Here is a 12993-nt window from a genome sequence, read left to right as displayed (position 1 = left end):
TGCAAATTATTTCTCATTATTCTATAAAGATTGATGGTAATTTTATTGAGATTAGCACAGAGAATCCACATTAATACATTACTGTTTGATGTTATTTCTAGGGGCACTGGCGCTTTGATAACAAAGATATAAAAAGGGCATTAATTTAAATTAGAAAGTTACAAGAAATAAAGTCCTGTGAGATTATCGCTGTTCATATCTACAAATATAACTTTTCCATAATGAGAGTATACCTCGGATTCAGTTGGCATTCAGCTTGCCCAAAACCCCCTCCAAGTAAAAGGCTTAATTCCATTAACATGCCCCACCTGTGCAGTGTGGCATGTGAACTCATGAAGTCAGCTTGAAGCCTTAGTGTTAAGTGTGCCCAGCATGGGCACAATTTGAGCAAACCAATGCTCTGATGACTGCCTTGGACTGGAGAGGGTGCAGAGGAGATTCACCAGGACATATTGTGAGGTATACTATATTAGCAGTGATGAGAGATGGGATAGTTCAAATTGTTTTTGGACTGCAGAAGGTTGAGGAAGGACCTGATTGAGGCCATGAGAGGGTGGATGGTGCAAAATGTTTTCTCTCAGCAGAGTGTTTATAACAAGAAGGTGGTAGTATATGGTTAAAGTTGCAAATTTAGTGGAGATATGAGGAATTATATTCCACACAAAGAGTGGGTGAAATCAGGAATGCAATGCCTGAAGGGGTGGTGGAGGCAAGTACTCTCAATATTTAGATCAGTGATTATCAACCTTTTTCTTTCCATTCACATACCACTTTAAGTAATCCCTATGCCATGGGTGTGTTGAAAAAGATAAAGGTGGATAAATCTCCGGGACCGGACAAAATATTCCCAAGGACACTCAGGGAGGCTTGTGGACAGATAGTGGGGCCATTAACAGAGATATTTAGGATGTCACTGGCCACGGGGATAGTGCCAAAGGATTGGAGGGTGGCGCATGTGGTTCCGCTGTTTAAGAAGGGGTCCAAATGTAAACCTGGGAATTATAGCCCCATGAGTCTGACGTCTGTGGTGGGCAAGTTGATGGAAAGTGTTCTGAGGGATGGTATTTACAAATATTTGGAGGTACAGGGATTGATAGGGAGTAATCAGCATGGTTTTGTCAGGGGTAGATCATGCTTGACAAACCTGATTTAGTTTTTCGAGAGGGGGTTACAAAAAAGGTTGATGAAGGAAAAGCTGTGGATGTTGTCTATTTAGACTTTAGTGAAGCTTTTGACAAAGTTCCCCACAGGAGGTTAGGAAAAAAGGTGGAGGCATTAGGTATAAATAAGGAGGTAGTGAAATGGATTCAGCAATGGTTGGATGGGAGGTGTCAGAGAGTAGTGGTAGAAAATTGTTTGTCCAATTGGAGGCTGGTGACTAGTGGAGTTCCTCAGGGATCGGTCCTGGGTCCACTATTGTTTGTTATATATATTAACGATCTGGAAGTAGGGGTGGAGAATTGGATAAGCAAGTTTGCGGATTATACAAAGATTGGTGGTGTTGTGGACAGTGAGGAAGATTACCATAGATTAAAAGGTGATTTAGGAAGGCTGGACGTGTGGGCTGAGAAATGGCTGATGGAATTTAATACAGATAAGTGTGAGGTGTTACATTTTGGAAAGGCAAATCTAAATAGGTCATATGCATTAAATGGTAGGCTATTGAGATGTGCAGAGCAACAAAGGGATTTAGGAGTTGTGGTAAATAGTACCCTCAAGGCTGATACTCAGGTAGATGGTGTGGTGAAGAAGGCATTTGGAATGTTGGCCTTCATAAATCAGAGTATTGAATTCAAGAGTAGGGAGGTTATGATGAAATTGTACAAGGCAGTGGTGAGGCCAAATTTGGAGTACTGTGTACAGTTTTGGTCAACAAATCATAGGAAAGATATAAACAAAATAGAGAGAGTGCAGAGAAGGTTCACGAGAATGTTGACAGGATTTCAAGGTTTGAGTTACAGGGAAAGGTTGTGCAGACTAGGGCTTTTTTCTCTGGAGCGTAGAAGATTGAGGGGGGACTTGATAGAAGTGTTTAAGATTTTAAAAGGGACAGACAGAGTAAATGTGGATAGGCTTTTTCAATTAAGAGTGGGGGAGATTCAAACTAGAGGGCATGGTTTAAGATTGAAGGGGGAAAATTATAAGGGGAACATGAGGGGAAATTTCTTTACGCAAAGGGTGGTAGGGATGTGGAATGAGCTTCTGGCAGACGTGGTTGAGGTGGGATCATTGGTTACATTTAAGGAAAGACTGGATAGTTACATGGAGAGGAGAGGACTGGAGGGGTATGGACCAGGTGCTGGTCAGTGGGACTAGCAGGGTGGGGATTTGTTACGGCATGGACTAGTAGGGCCGAACTGGCCTGTTCTGTGCTGTAAGTGGTTATATGGCTGTTCTGCGATTAGTAAGGGATTGCTTAAGGTGGTATGTGAGTGGGAAAGGAAGGTTGAGAACCATTGCTCTGGACCCAATTGTTACTGAAATATTGCTTGAGAAAAATTGTCATTGGCCCATTTCCTTTGGAGTTATGAAACCGTGCACATAATGAGTCAATTAGGTACGATTAAAATAGTGGTTTCAAACTTTTTCTTTGCACCCACACACCACCTTAAGCAATCCCTTACTAATCACAGAGTACCTATGGCATAGGGAATACTTAAAGGGGTATTTGAGTGGAAAGAAAAAAGGTTGAGAACCATTGATTTAGATGAATACCTGAAATATCAAGGTATTGGAAGGCTATGGGCTAAATAATGGCAAATGAGATTTGGTTGGTCAAAGGGATGGGTTCTGTGCCATTAGACATTGTGACTCTCTAATTAACCTCACAACACTGATGCAATTATATACAGGGAGCCAATGACCAGAATTGTACCGAAAACAATTTCCAGTAATCTTTAGATAATCTGTTCACTACTGAATCTGGGCACATCAGACCAGCACACATGATCTCTCCAAGGTTCCCACCCTCATAATTATAGGATTTAGCTCTGACCCCACTTTTACATCAGAGTAAATTGGCAGCAATGATGGCTGATCACAAAGCTGCCAACAAGATTTCAGCAATTTCAGTGGAGAGTCTTTCACCTTCATCCACATCAGTTGCTTGTCAGGTATCATTTCTCAGTGACATTATCTTATAGACCAGGCAATTAAATTATGTTGAAGGTTTCTCACAGATGACAAATGAGAGAGTAAAATGAGAAATTTTCAATATTTTTTCAACACTTCCCTGAAAGCAAAATGCAGACCGAGAAAGAAGATCAGCACTGAAGTGGAAAGATGTATTGAAGTCATAAAACTTAAATTCACTCATAGTCTTGGAGTCTTGTCATAATTCAAAGGACCGACAACCTGCACATTTAAATCTATTTTTTATAAAGCCAGTGGGGCCATTAAGTGCTGTTACAGTTTAATAAAATCATTAAAAACTCAGTTACGTCTCCGACAAAACAATGTTTTCAGAATGTTTTTGTGAAAGTCAAGATTAGTTAGTAAATATCAGTGCCTAGAAATTCTGTGGCGTACCACAATATTTATGCACAGCCTTACTGAATTTTTTCAGAGATGCATTTACTAAAAACGGTATTAACAATGAAAGGATCTTTTATCTTGCGTTGCTACCAAATGCAGAGATGCAGGCACAAGGATGCCAAAAAGAATGCGGCTCATACATACTTGGACAGCGGATGGTGCTGGCATGCATTCAGAGTCCAGGTTGTACAGCATCTGTCGGCATCAAGGATAGCTGGTCAAGAAAATCCAATTTGTCAAATCCAGTGCAGGGGGCTTATCAGAAAGGACTATCAACTTGAAAGTTACTCCCCACCAAGGCTCACAAATTCTTTTGATCCCCACCACTGTGAACTCCCAACACACATGCTCTCAGGTTGCAAACCCCAACAGGCCCAATTTGATTTCCATCCCAAACTGCCATCCTTTCTCAAATATTGAAACCTTCAAACTTCTGACACCCATGTTCGTATCCCAACTTGGCTGTGGTGTGACTGGAGAAATTATTGGTTAGCTTTGCCGTGTGTGGTGATATGTATGTATGACGGTTATGGGTAGCTGGCCCGCCTACTGATGACTCACTCCCTAGTAACTCCTCCTCTTGTGACCCAGCCATAAAGGTCAACCTCCCTCCCCGTCCTTCATTTGAGCACATGGAATCAGGCCAGCAACAATCTAAAGTGTATTAAATTGATACGCTCAATAGAGCGTATCACCGTGCACCACCAATTCAATGGATCTTCCCTGCAACCATGAAATTGTTAAACTCTGCAGTTCCCTACACTTCACTGATTTCTGTGACAAAGTCACATGCATGCTTATAACCTCTGATATCTCTCTCCAATGAGAAGTCAGAACAAATATCAGGCTAAGTAAATTCACAAAAGAAATAATAATCAAATGTATTTCTGTTTTAAGGGCATTGGCTGAAAGGTACTGTGCCCTCAAAGCAGAATCGTAAGCCTTGGCAAAGTTGGCAGACAATAGGAGTTGGGCTCTGGAATTTTTTAAAACCCAGAATTGAGTTAGAAGGTGAGCTGAATGTTTGTATTTGTACCATGGAAACCAAGGGAGGTTGTTCATCACTGAGCAACTCTCAATGTATCAAAGAAGGCAAGCCTGGCTCCCATTATGGAACACAAAATGGAATTGTTGGTGGAATCAATGGCCACCACAGTTTCTGGAAGTGAGTAGATTGGTTTGTAAATAACTGGGGCACAAAAGATAAATCAAATGTGTGTGGCGGCGCACATCCTCATGGCGAACCGGCTCCGCTTGTATCGCCACGTGGCGGGACAGCCATGGGGAAATGGTGTCGTAAGAGGTTTCTCTCTGACCCCAGTATCCCTCCCAGTGCACACCCTGGGCAGCGATTATGATGTCATAATACACCAGGTGACTGAGCTCATGCTACCCTTAAAGGGACGTGCTGAACTTGAATTAAAACTGTCATTATCGTCCCTCAACATGGTGGCTGTGTTTCTTCCACTGCTCACACCGTCACATACGCTTCTTTAAACTGCATAGGAATCTGTAACATTCCATTAGCGTGCAGAGGTGAAGTGTGCTTTTCCCAACTTCCTTCTTTTTAAAACTGCACCCTAAGGTGCCAAGTACAATTCTTTGCTGCAGTCAGGAGCCCTCTGTAAAATCACTTATACATGGCCTTTGCAGGCCAATGCTTTTCTTTGCAGACTGTCCATGATTAGTGTACCAAAAGGAGGTTCAAGAGTCTGCAGCTGTTGGAAACTGTTCTTTAATTTAGAGGTGCTGGTTTTGAGCCATCTATACCAAGGAAGCAATAAGAAGACATTGTGATCAGGATGATGGGGGTTACTTTTGATGTTGGCTGCCTTCTTGAGACCACACCTCAATGCAATTGATGGAGATTGTAACCTGTGGCAGGCCTGGCTATGTTTTCTACCTTCTGCAGGCTTCTGCGTTCCTGGGCACTTGTGTTCCCAAATTAGGCTGCGATGCAACCAGTTAGTATTCTTTCTACAGAGTATTTAATGATATTCCAAATCTCCTCAGACTCCCTTTCATGGTTTCCTTGTTGTGCTGGCTCCAGGAAAGGCCATCTGAAATATGTAGTAATAAGGTTCTGACCCTCTCCACCTCTGCCCCATCAATGCAGACTGGTGTGTGGTTCCTCAGTCTCTCCTCCCTAAAATCAGCAATAAGATCCTTGGTCTTGGTGATGTTGATCGTTGTTCAGGCACCACCCAACCAGGTTCTCCATGTCCATCCTATATTCTTTTCAGAATCAAAATTTAGTGTGATGAACAAGTCATGAAATTCATTGTTTTGCGGCAGTATCACAGTGCAAACATTTAAATAAACCACCTTACAACAATAAATAAAAATAGTGACCCACTATTTCTAGTTATTCAGCCAGCAAAAAAAGGTATCATCAGAAATTTATACATGGCATTGGAGGGGAACATGACTATGTAGTCATGAGTGTACAAGGAATAGAGTAGGGGTCAAAGTACACAGCCTCGTGGTCTGCTGTGTTAATGGTCAGCAAGGAGGAAGCAATGTTGCCAATCCACAATGATTGAGGTCTACCAATGATTAAGCTGAATGACAGGGCCAAATGGCCTGATTATACTTTCTTGGGTATTCTGAACCATAGAACACTACAGCACAGAAACAGGTCCTTTGGCCCACCTACTCTGTATTTTGTCTTCGTCCCATTGACCTGCACCAATGGTTTGCTGGAGGTTAAAATTTGGGATGCCTGAATAAATAAATGCATTAAAGATATTCCTCACTGTGGTGTCTCCCGTGATGATTTGAAAAATACTTCATGCTTTGAATGCATATATTTCAATGGATTACAACTAGCAATTTTGCCAGTTTTGCAAGCAAAATCTTCGCTAGGATTCTCCTAAATAGAACAATACCTAGTGTCGCCGAAAATGTTCTCCCAGAATCACAGTGCGGCTTTCGCCCAAACAGAGGAACTACTGACGTGGTCTTTGCCCTCAGACAGCTCCAAGAAAAGTGCAGAGAACAAAATAAAGGACTCTACATCACCTTTGTTGACCTCACCAAAGTCTTCAACACCATGAGCAGGAAAGGGCTTTGGCAAATACTAGAGCGCCTCGGATGCCCACCAAAGTTCCTCAACATGGTTATCCAACTGCACGAAAACCAACAAGGTCGGGTCAGATACAGCAATGAGCTCTCTGAACCCTTCTCCATGAACAATGGCGTGAAGCAAGGATGCGTTCTCGCATCAACCCTCTTTTCAATCTTCTTCAGCATGATGCTGAAACAAGCCATGAAAGACCTCAACAATGAAGACGCTGTTTACATCCGGTACCGCACGGCTGGCAGTCTCTTTAATCTGAGGCGCCTGCAAGCTCACACCAAGACACAAGAGCAACTTGTCTGTGAACCTCTCTTTGCAGACGATGACGCTTTAGTTGCCCATTCAGAGTCAGCTCTTCAGCACTTGATGTCCTGTTTTGCGGAAACTGCCAAAATGTTTGGCCTGGAAGTCAGCCTGAAGAAAACTGAGGTCCTCTATCAGCCAGCTCTCTACCATGACTACCAGCACCCCCACATCTCCATCGGGCACACAAAACTCAAAACGGTCAACCAGTTTACCTATCTTGGCTGCACCATTTCATCGGATGCAAGGATCGAGAACGAGATAGACAACAGACTCGCCAAGGCAAATAGCACCTTTGGAAGACTACAAAAAAGAGTCTGGAAAAACAACCAACTGAAAAACCTCAAAAGATTAGCGTATACAGAGCCGTTGTCATACCCACACTCCTGTTCGGCTCCGAATCATGGGTCCTTTACCGGCATAACCTACGGCTCCTAGAACGCTTCCACCAGCGTTGTCTCCGCTCCATCCTCAACATTCATTGGAGCGACTTCATCTCCAACATCAAAGTACTCGAGACGGCAGAGGCCGACAGCATCGAATCCACGCTGCTTAAGATCAAACTGCGCTGGGTAGGTCACGTCTCCAGAATGGAGGACCATTGCCTTCCCAAGATAGTGTTATATGGCGAGCTCTCCACTGGCCACCGAGACAGATGTGCACCAAAGAAGAGGTACAAGGACTGCCTAAAGAAAGCTCTTGGTGCCTGCCACATTGACCACCGCCAGTGGGCTGATATTGCCTCAAACCATGCACCTTGGCGCCTCACAGTTCGGTGGGCATCAACCTCCTTTAAAGAAGACCGCAGAGCCAACCTCACTGTCAAAAGACAAAGGAGGAAAAACCCAACCCCAACCAACCAATTTTCCCTTGCAACCGTGTCTGCCTGTCGGACTTGTCAGCCACAAACGAGCCTGCAGCTGACGTGGACATTACCCCTCCATAAATCTTCGTCTGCAAAGCCTAGCCAAAAAGAAAACAAAAGAAAAAAAAGACGAAGCAGGAGAAAGAGAGTACTGGACAATACACAGAAATAAGTAAGTCATTATTGCATCACTTCACATTCTTATTTTTGAGTGAATGGTCAATATTAACTCCTGAAATTAATCGTGACTGGTCATCTCAGAATGCACACAACAGCTTGTTCTGCAGAAGGAGGAACTGCCACTTTCCAGTTAATAAAGCAGATAATCAAATACAAACCAACTGTGCTATCATGCTTCTTTGCCAGAAACAAAGGTTGTCCATCTTGACTTTATAGCTGGTTATGCATAACATAAACTCTCTGAATATCCAACTTCATATACTCTTCATTCTCTGAACAAAGTTTTTATGCAAATTTTTAATAAATGCTTATTGGAGGATTTTGGAGTTGAAAATATATTTTATTTAGCAACTCGATGCATATTTGAATGCTTCCAACTAGGTTTATCTATCTTAGCTTAAAAGCACTCTGGTATATTTGTGAAGATGCCACTGTGAACACATGATTTATCATCGTAACAATCTGGAAATTAGGACAAACTTTCCAGCGAGCTCACAAAAAAAAACAAGCAATGTTTTTTAGTGTTAGTGCTTCAGAACTTGTTATTACATCAGTTGGAATGGATGATTAGACAGAAGGACGCGTGTAAAAATGTAGTGTTATTTCTTTCACGGACTAGGGCATCCCTGAAATAAATAAAAAGCCATCAGTGATGGTTGCTGCAGCACAAAATGAAACTCTTGGTCACACAGGTATAAAGAACAAAAGAAACAATATTGGAGGTGGAGAGGTTTAACATTATACCCTGTTTCAGAATCAAATTAATGAACCTTAATAATGGTTGGAGAACACTGTTTTAATACATGTTTGCGTCATTAATTAAACTGGACTTTCATCTCAGGCAGCGACATCCCCTTTGAAAAGAGGCCAATAAAATATTCCCTTTTAACTTTCAAAAATAACACACCAACATCAAGCAAGACCCCAAGGACTGTAATTACTCTATCTGATTAACAAAAATGAGTGCCTCCAGCATTTTTAGGTGGTACCAGATAGTGAGGAAGATTCGATGACCCTATCTTTCAATCACTTCATAAATAATATGGGAAAAAAATACTGGTGTGCTTTGAATAACTTCCTACAATTGCAATCTAATGGGGATTCAAGAATTGCCAATGGAGTGCAGCTCTCTCGGTTCTATGCAAGAAATAAATATTTATACAAATAGAACAAGCCATCAATGCTCAAACACTTTTGACACACAATTTATATCTTTTTGCTTTCTGCCCGAATTGCTCACCAGTTGGGAGAGTACAAATCAGCCTGAGCCCATTTTTATGGCTACAATCAACAGGCCATTTCATGCAATAGTGCATTGAATGACAACATGTGCTCAGACCTGGAGTCATTTCAGGGTTACTGTTCAATATTTAGAATCAAAAACTGTTTAACAGTCAGACACAATAATGCCAGCAAAATTAAAACAAATTAAGCTGATGTAGATTCAAGTTGAAGATCACTCACTTCTCTCATTCAGGAAAGATGTTGCAAAGCTGGCGAGAGTGCAAAGATTTATGAGGATGTTGCCAGGACTCGCGGGTTTCAGCTGTAAGGAGAGGTTGAACAAGCAAGGAGTTTATTCCTTACAGCATAGAAGTACAAAGGGTCATGCTTTACAAAGTCATTAGAGGAATGGATGGAGTGAACGCACAGAGTAGGGGAATTAATAATCAGAGGAGATCAGTTTGAGAAGAGGGCGAAGAGATTTAATAGGAGCCTGATGGTAACAGGTGTATGAAACAAGCTGCTGGAGGAGGTGGTTGAGGCAGGTACTATTGCAACATTTAAGAAACATTTGGATGGATACACGGATAGATAGGTTAAGAGGGATATGGGCCAAACACAGGCAGGTGGGACTAGCGTGGGCAGGTTTGGCTGTAAGACCTACTTTCACACTGTGTGACTCTATGACATAATAGCTATAAATATGCAAAAAAGCTGAAATCTCTTAACAGCAAGTTTTGAACAAAGAAAAGATTATGTAGTCATTTGGAAAAAAAATTGCAGGAATATGCATGCTCGTCATTATTAAAATGGTGCAAAACTTGTGGAAAAGTTTACAAAGCATTCCCAATTCTTTCATTCCAATACACAGTGATGATATGAAAGCACTCAGAGTCCAACCTACATTCAACTCTGCTGTATTTACTGCACCATCTAAAATACATTATATTGATATAGCTTAGTTTAAGGAACATGCAGGTTGGTCATAGACCAACCAAAATTATATTGGATGCCACAAAGGACTCAGCAATTATCTAGCCTACTCCAATTCATTCCGACAATATGAAAGAATTTACAGAGACAAAAGAAAGTATTTTTTGATAACCACATTTTGAAAGCAAAAATGTGAGCCTTAATTCAGTCTTTCCTTAATTCAATCTTTAAAATTCAATTGTCTGCTCAAATGAATTCTCTTTAAAAGACATTTCCGATTATCTGAAATGCTTGGGATCAGACCCATCTCAGTTAAGCAGATTTTTCAGGTATTCAGGAATTTTCTCTAACGCAGCCCAGAAGCATCAGGAGAATACTTAATCAGCTGTCATCGATCCTGACATCTCTACACGCAGTCGCCGATCCCCAACACCTCCACACCACTGTCGCCAATCCTGCCCGGGAATCCGAGATCCCCGCTACCGCCCGGGAAGCTGAAGGTCTCATCTCACCTGTAAGGGTGAGAGGATGCACAGGGATAGTCCTCCAGCAGAATTACAGCAACCCTGCTGAAAGGGTATTTGACAGAGGGAGCGACTCAGGCGGGCAGGAAGAGAGCGCGGCTCGGGCAGGCGGGCACTGAGCACGACTCGGGTGGGCGGGCAATGAGCACGGCTCGGGCGGGCGGGCACCGAGCGCGGTTCGGGCGGGCGGGCAATGAGCGTGGCTCAGGCGGGCGGGCACTGAGCGCGGCTCGGGAGGGCGGGCACTGAGCGCGGGTGGGCACTGAGCGCGGGCGGGCACTGAACATGGTTTGGGCGGGCAGGCACTGAGCGCGGCTCGGGCGGGCGGGCACTGAGCGCGGCTCGGGCGGCGGGCACTGAGCGCGGCTCGGGCGGCGGGCACTGAGCGCGGCTCGGGCGGCGGGCACTGAGCGCCCCTCAGGCGGGTGGGCAGTGAGCGCGCTCGGGCAGGATCAAGTGCTATCCTTCCCTTCAATGTGTAACTTGTGGACAAATATCTCCTTTTTAAAACTAATTTCCTGTTTCCCCACTTGAGCATGGTGGGTAATTTTTTTTCAACTTTTTTTTCAAATTGTGACGTCATGTTTCACCCAAAAAAACTTGCAGATATTCGGTTGATCGGTTAATCGGAAATGTACTGTTGAAACAGTATTTTTTCATTCTTTCCCAAATATGTACAAAATTTCATCATGAATACTGGTCTTCAGATTTTAGATTTTCCATAATAAAATTCTGAAATCTACTGCAATGCAACGGCCTGACATTTGTCGGAACTTGATGTCATTTGTGCCTCAGCTGATTTGCTCTCCCAAGGGCGAATCCAACTGTTCTTTCAAGACCCAGTCCAGAGGTCTGAGCTGAAAAGTCTGATCTGACATACTTGTTCTGTGCTGAAGAAAGCCTGCAGTCTGTTAAATGAGATGTTAACACAAGGTCCTATCTAGCCTTTCATGTGAAAGTATGTAATTTCAAAAATACAGATGTCCTTAATTGTAGGACATATCTATCTTCCAATGAACTTAACTGGAAAATAGATTAGGTTACTTTCATCTTGCAATTTTGGAACCTTCGCTTGTCAAAACATTACAAGAATCCTGCAACTCGATCCATGAAGACATATAAATGAAATCGTGTTCTGGCTGCTATGCAAAATGCAAGTTTTAACTTCTACATTTTTAAATTGCATCGTGCCAAATTTTATTAACCTGCTTTAATTGATGACCATAGTACTGCTCATTATTCTGAAGCTCACTGAAGGCAAGAGACTAAATTTGCCTCCTAATAAAGTGTCGCACCTTATTTACCACAGAGCTGATGTATCAGACTCAGCAAAATCCCTGTTAAACTGACATCAAATTTTTAGTCATGGAGCCAAACAGCATTGTCCATCACTTTTTCAACACCTCCAAGCCCCCCACCTGCACTGACTTCATCATTCTCCTTGAGCATCCCATGAACTTCCCTCTCCCCCGTCATGCACCCACACGGGCAAGTCACCTTCATATCAAAGAGAAAGTGGAGAAAGAAATGACCGGCCTGCGACAAAAGTGAGTTAATCTCAAACTAATGTTCTCAATTCAGGCACCTACCTGCATTTTGCTCATATATTGATGATGAGCTTTGGCCCGAAACGTTGGTTACCCTTGACTTCCTATCGATGCTGCATGATCTGCTGAGTTTCTTCAGCACTTTTGTGTGTGACGTTACAACCCCAGCATCTGCAGACTTTCCTGTTTAGCCTCAACAGTGGCTTTACTTATGAAATAGTGGATGCAAAGGGTTTTGAACATGCCGACATTTTGAGGCACACCAGAGTAAAAAAATTTATATTTTCTTTGCAGACCTATGAACTTGAATATAAAAGATGCTATAAGGTTGGAGCCAAATGAACAACAACTCTGGCTCCATTAATTTCTCAGAAATCTGTTGTGGAATCTCCTCCAGCCCAGAATCTGCAAAGCCAAATAAAACTAGAACAACTGAGAATCTGATATGAGAGCATGCAATCAACCTAAACACTGCAATAATCTTGAGCCAACGCATCAAATTGCGACAGATGAAATCAAATACTGTCAATTCAAGGAGAGGCAATGTCTCCTGAACAATTAATATTTTTAATGTTAAATCAGCATATTTTTAGAAGTGCACTTCAAAACAAGTTCCTTCTTTGAGATAGTGGAACTGAAGAAAATAATCCTTTTGTGAACCTTAGCTCAGAAAATCACTTTCAGCCTCAACTAAGTTTAGACATTGTAGCGTGAATAAAAGCTCTCGCGACTGGAGTGAGAACATATGGTTTTATTAGCTTATAACTGAGGGTAGAGTCTTACAGTGGTCTTCAGAGGGGCTGA

At 42.5% G+C, this 12993-nt stretch overlaps 1 protein-coding gene and 1 long non-coding RNA gene across 25 annotated transcripts in view; one reads left to right on the top strand and one right to left on the bottom strand.

Moving 5' to 3' along the window:
- The window catches only part of plcb4a (phospholipase C, beta 4a), a 628445-nt gene that overhangs the window by 376353 nt on the left and 239099 nt on the right, over positions 1-12993 (bottom strand). For 14 of the 24 annotated variants that reach the window (XM_069932452.1, XM_069932447.1, XM_069932454.1 and 11 more), the window contains one exon: positions 3679-3729. The exons of 7 other annotated variants lie outside the window; for them this stretch is intronic. In XM_069932452.1, the coding sequence (XP_069788553.1) occupies positions 3679-3706 (28 nt within the window). In that variant the 5' untranslated portion in view covers positions 3707-3729. Of the gene's footprint in view, positions 1-3678; positions 3730-9425; positions 9508-12993 lie in introns of all 24 variants that reach the window. 3 more of the 24 variants (XM_069932465.1, XM_069932462.1, XM_069932469.1) reach the window with 1 other exon arrangement.
- On the top strand, positions 4467-12931 carry LOC138761009 (uncharacterized). Its single transcript, XR_011356067.1, has 2 exons — positions 4467-4699; positions 12484-12931. It is a non-coding gene; the product is annotated as an uncharacterized lncRNA (long non-coding RNA).

Source organism: Narcine bancroftii, chromosome 4 (genome assembly GCF_036971445.1).
Source record: "Narcine bancroftii isolate sNarBan1 chromosome 4, sNarBan1.hap1, whole genome shotgun sequence".
Classification (NCBI taxonomy): Eukaryota; Metazoa; Chordata; class Chondrichthyes; order Torpediniformes; family Narcinidae; genus Narcine; species Narcine bancroftii.
The sequence above is the reverse complement of the archived record's forward strand: the minus strand, read 5'-3'. Positions and strand labels throughout refer to the sequence as shown.